This window comes from Penaeus japonicus, unplaced genomic scaffold (assembly GCF_977035675.1).
Source record: "Penaeus japonicus unplaced genomic scaffold, GWHDUDI00000001_assembly GWHDUDI00000027, whole genome shotgun sequence".
In the NCBI taxonomy this organism is placed as follows: domain Eukaryota; kingdom Metazoa; phylum Arthropoda; class Malacostraca; order Decapoda; family Penaeidae; genus Penaeus; species Penaeus japonicus.
Window position 1 is genome coordinate 9,383,558 of NW_028234429.1, and position 5,719 is coordinate 9,389,276.

Sequence of the window (5,719 nt, forward strand, 5' to 3'; positions counted from 1 at the left end):
AAAGGGAAACAGGTGGATAAGACCATGAAAGCAACGAGGGTTGAAGCAGAGGAGAAAACAACCATGAACAGCAAGAGAAAGAAGGCATATAGAGAAAGAGCTTAGAATTAGACTTGTCATAGAACAAAAACAAGGGAGTGGCAGGATAAGAGAGAACCAGAAGCTTTTCTCCAGAAAAGATTTCAGGGAATGAATCATCCTTGCCTCTTGCAAAACCAAAAGAAAAAAACAATAAATATCTCAAACTATAGAGATCATCCAGATGTTCTTCATCAAAGAGAACAAGAGATAGCTCAATCCTTTAAGAAAGACAATGTTAATAATGAAGAAGAAAAACAACTTGTAGCAAGAGTAGGGAAATAGTGCAAAACTTAGCCCATGTTTAAAACAGAGTGGACGTCCAAGAAGCGGACTCAGACAAGAAGCAGTCCTCAGGACAAAGGAAATTCTAGGAAAAAAAAAGGGACAGAGGTCTTAAAAGTACAAAGGAAACAGAAATGACAAGAACTAGCTCAAGAGAGCAATTTTGAAGCAAAGAATATTGATACTGAAAGTGTAGTTCAGAAAAAAGAAATGGAAGTACAGAAAAAAAAATGCACAAAAGGATGTGGCAAGGGATCGGGATACAGTATCTGTGGAAGAAAAATTCAGAACATGTGAGGAGAGGCGTGAGATCCATGGTCAAGCAAAAAAAAGAAAACAGAACACGACAGTACAATAGACAAGAACCAAATTTACATTGCTGACATTGTAGAAAAGGTGAGAATGTGCATCCTCAGGAAGACATGTAGATCAGCATTTGCAAGCAAAAGGAACTGGGACTCTGAAAGCAAAATATCAGATAAGTATGCAGAGGCAAAGGAGAAAAAGGTAAAAAAAGAAGAAAATGTTGAACCTCCTTCGAATGGGCGACGTAGATCAGCGACTACAAAGCCAGAGTTTAAGACAGGAAAAATACAGATCAGGCTGGTTAAGCCAACATCCACTGGATACTAGTGTAGGGAACAACTAAAGGAATTAACGTCAGGAACAAAACAAGAAATGCTGACAAAAGATGTGGAAAAGTAGTTGTAGAAGAGCCACGAAGAAGTGATTCAACATTAGCGAGAGGACGTGATCAACAGTCCTAAATTAAAGGGACGGTATATAGATAATAATTCTGAAACTAAAAGTAAAAAATAGAAACTGAAATTGGCTTAGACGAGGAGTAGATCAGCATTTCAAAGCAGTTAGGGATTGAAAGTTTGAATCAGGTAAGGAAACAGGACAAAGAAAAGCAGTTGGACGACCAAAGAGAGCGCAGATGGGTTGTTAGTGAGACAAAAGAAGGATATCTACAGATGCTGACAAAAACCTGGGTTGAAATTAACTTTTAAATCTATGCAGACTGAATTTGTAGGGAGGAGAGTCGTCCTAACGTAGAGGAAGAGCAGTATTGCTACATCACATCTACCATAAAGGAAGTTCCTACATTATACATGTCGATATTGAGTAGATACCTGAGAAGTTAGATGATAATGATGGACAAGTAAATCAAGAGACAAATAAAAGCAGAAAACAAGGAAGTAGGGCTTGTGAGTTTCTGTTTGACGAAAAGCTGTCAGAGGGTATGAAAGTTAAAGATAAAAGAAAAAAAAAAGAAAAACAATCTTGGCTGAAGAATAGTTCTGAATAGTGAGTCCAGTTTAAGACTGAGGTCATCCCAGCCAAGATAGTCAAAGTTCACAAATCGGAAGAAATAGAGGGGTTAAGAAGAACTAGTGTATTTCTTCAGAGGATATACACTTGACACCAAAGTCTGCAAAAGAACCATAAACATGAAAATGGATATGTTTATAAAAAACCTTATGCTAATATAAATATAGATAAGGATTAGATTAAACTTATATATATGTTTATTAACATTTAATATTTTATATATATATATATATAGTAGGGTAGGGGTAGGTGATATAGTATATAGGTCAATATATGATATGAAATGTTTTAGTTGTGGTATCATTTCTTAGGTAGTTAAGTCTCGGGGGTGGATATCTTATATATAGGTGATAGTTCTATATATATGTCATGCATCGCATGGGAGTAGTGGAGCAGCAGTATAGGGGATATATAGTTATATATATATATATATATATATATATATATAATATATATATTAGATTATATATATATATATATATATAATATACATATATATTGTATGCATATTATGATATGTATATATATATTTTATATATATTATATATATATAAACCGTATATATATATATAAAGTATAATATATATATCATAATATATATATATGGTATATGTGCATTAAAAAAATATACACATTCTCTCTCTACTACATCTCTCTACTCTCTCAACTCTCTCTCGGTCTACAATCTCTCAATATACAATATATATATATATATATATATATATAATATATATATATATATATTATATGTGTTTGTGTAGTGTACGACGTAGTGTGTAAATAAATGTATACTTATATAATATATATATATATATATAATAAATTAAATATATATATTAATATTATATATATATATAATATATTTTAATATATATATTAACATATATATATATGACTTGCAAAACAATCTCTCATACGTGTTAGATAAATGGACTTTACCTTGCTTGACTTTTATCTTACGTACTGTGTTACTAACTCCCTCTCTTTAACTCCTTTTTATATACCGTTCTTGTTTCAGCGGCTCTCATCCTCCTCAGTACCTGAAGATGGGATCCAGATGCGATCTTGGAAACTCCGTCGTCATACTTTTTCAATAAATACATATTTTGAGATGTATAAGTGGGTTATCCAGTTCCCCATCATGTATATATATTTATATACAATATATATATATATGATATATATATATTATATATATAGATATATATATATATATATATATATATTTATTTATTTGATATATTAAATAGGGATACAGCTTCTAATCAATCTAGATTTAATCTATCTATATCTCTCTCTCTCAATCTCTCTTCATCTCAGTACCCCTACTTAATCTCACTACTCTACATCTCTCTACCAATCAAATCATCTCTCTCTACTCAATTTTCTCGGTCTTTATAATATATACCACTCACTATTAAAATACTCTCATACTTACCTATATGTTATATATATATATATATATTAGATATGATATATATAATATATAGTATACCTATATATATCATATTTAGATATATATAGTATAGTATATACTACATCACACTCATAGTCTTACTATACATAACATGCGCGTAGAATGACGATAGTATATATATTATAACTACAATAATTATATTTATACCTTATATCCTTTTATATATACATCTAATAGCAATTCAGCATACATAATAGTGGGAGGCATTTATATAGAGATATACTATCGGCAATAGGACATACGGGTAGAGAATAATTACCCTTAACATATATAATATATATAATATAATTTGTAGTATATAATATATACTATATTGAGGTAGACGCGGATATTTAAGAGTATATTACTACATTTGTGTTTCGTGTGTGGGGTCGTCGTTGTGTATCCTATGCCCTTTATATGCTCGTACGAACTACCACTATATGATATATATAGTGCAAAAAGCGCGAGAATATATAACATTATTTATTAAATATTCATTATTTTATATACTTATAGATATATATATATATATGAGTGACTCAGTGATATATACCTTATATTACATGATATATATATTTAGTATATTATGACTATATATATATGTATATATTTATAAACATATATATACTATATATATACCATATAGATATTACAGCATTACATACTGGATACCTATATACATATACTATCATAACATAATATATTTCACAAGATTATACTAACTCACACTACCATATACATACATTATATATGCATACATAGATTTGCATACACTACTATCATACATAGCATATCAGAAGGAATATACATATATAATATATACATCTATTGCGTATTGATTAGGTATAGGAGGAGTATACAGATTATAATATATAACATATAATTATAGGTAATACAATATATAGAGTTTTTGTTCTACCAATAAATATATAATATCATACTATATGATTTTATATATATATATATCAAAGCTATATTTATACCCACAAACACGCGCACACACATACCAACCATGATGCATTCACATACATACGTACACCTCACTTACATTATCAGCCATATATATAGAGCGTGAGTAGGAGATGATGAATTTATAAGAGATATATACGCTGCGTAATATATACTCCACATAGATAACTATATAGCCTTACATTTTATACTATATTAGTAGTTATATAGTTATATATATATATAGCTTTTTTTTTTCTATTTTTTTTTCCTTTATAGAAGATATATATATTATATAGTGATATTATACTAGCGTCACTCATAATAGATATATACTATATCATCAATGGTACATATATATATGAGAGAGATGAGGGGGTGGGTGTGGGGTGGGGGATATGATCTATCTCTCTCTCTCGCTCTCTATGAGTATTTATATATAATATGATCTTATCATAGTGATAGTAATATATGTAATATGTGTTTATATATATAACAATAATGTCCATACTCATATAGGTATGAGAGTGTTAAATTCGATAGATATATATATAGGGTGGGATTAGTGAGGTGCGGTATATTAATTTATATTTTATATATATATATTATATATATATATTATATATATATATATATAATAGATATATAGTATATATATGCGTTATATTGTATATATATATATATAATATATATATATATATATATTATTATATATATATGTATATGTGAGTATATGTATATGTGTATAGATACATTATATATTATATTATATATATATTTATTATATATATTTTTATATATATACATATATTGATAGTGTGTATATATATATACATTTATATATTAATATTAATATACATATACATATATTTATATATATACTTATACATTTTATTGATATTCATATATATACATATATTGATATTTATATATATACATATACATTTATATATATAATATATTTGTCGAGTATATCATACATATATAATATTTACTATATATACATATATATACATATATATTATATATATACATACATATGTATATATATCATACATATATATATATATAGTTATATATATAGTATATATATATATATCAATCACTATATATATATTGTATATATATAATAGCATATGGTAGGATGTCGCAGAAAAAATGAATGGGTATGTCTGGTATGTATGTATATATATATATATATTACTATATATATATATATAATATATATATAATATATTATATATATTTATATATATCAAAATGCTATATATATATATATAGCGTATGTATATGTATTGATATACTATATTTATATATATATGATATTATATCAAATATATATATATTATATATATATATCGATAAAATGTATTAGATATGTATAATTGTAACAAGAATATATATATTATATGAACATTATATATATATATATATATATATATATATTCAACTCATATATGTATCTCAATATATATATATATAATATATACATATATATATCTATATACATTAATATGTAAATATATATATATATTATATTATAAATATATATATATTAATATATATATATATTATGTATACAGTAATATATATAATATATATATATAATAATCA

General features: G+C 26.2%; 1 protein-coding gene across 1 annotated transcript in view; it reads left to right on the forward strand.

The window, feature by feature from the left end:
* The first annotated feature begins 1,768 nt into the window (after positions 1–1,768).
* Positions 1,769–5,719, forward strand: part of LOC147468595 (mediator of DNA damage checkpoint protein 1-like) — a 9,120-nt gene continuing 5,169 nt past the window's right edge. Inside the window, exon 1 of the mRNA XM_086553015.1 lies at positions 1,769–1,825. Within this exon, the coding sequence (XP_086409141.1) occupies positions 1,818–1,825 (8 nt within the window). The 5' untranslated portion in view covers positions 1,769–1,817. The remainder of the gene's footprint in view (positions 1,826–5,719) is intronic.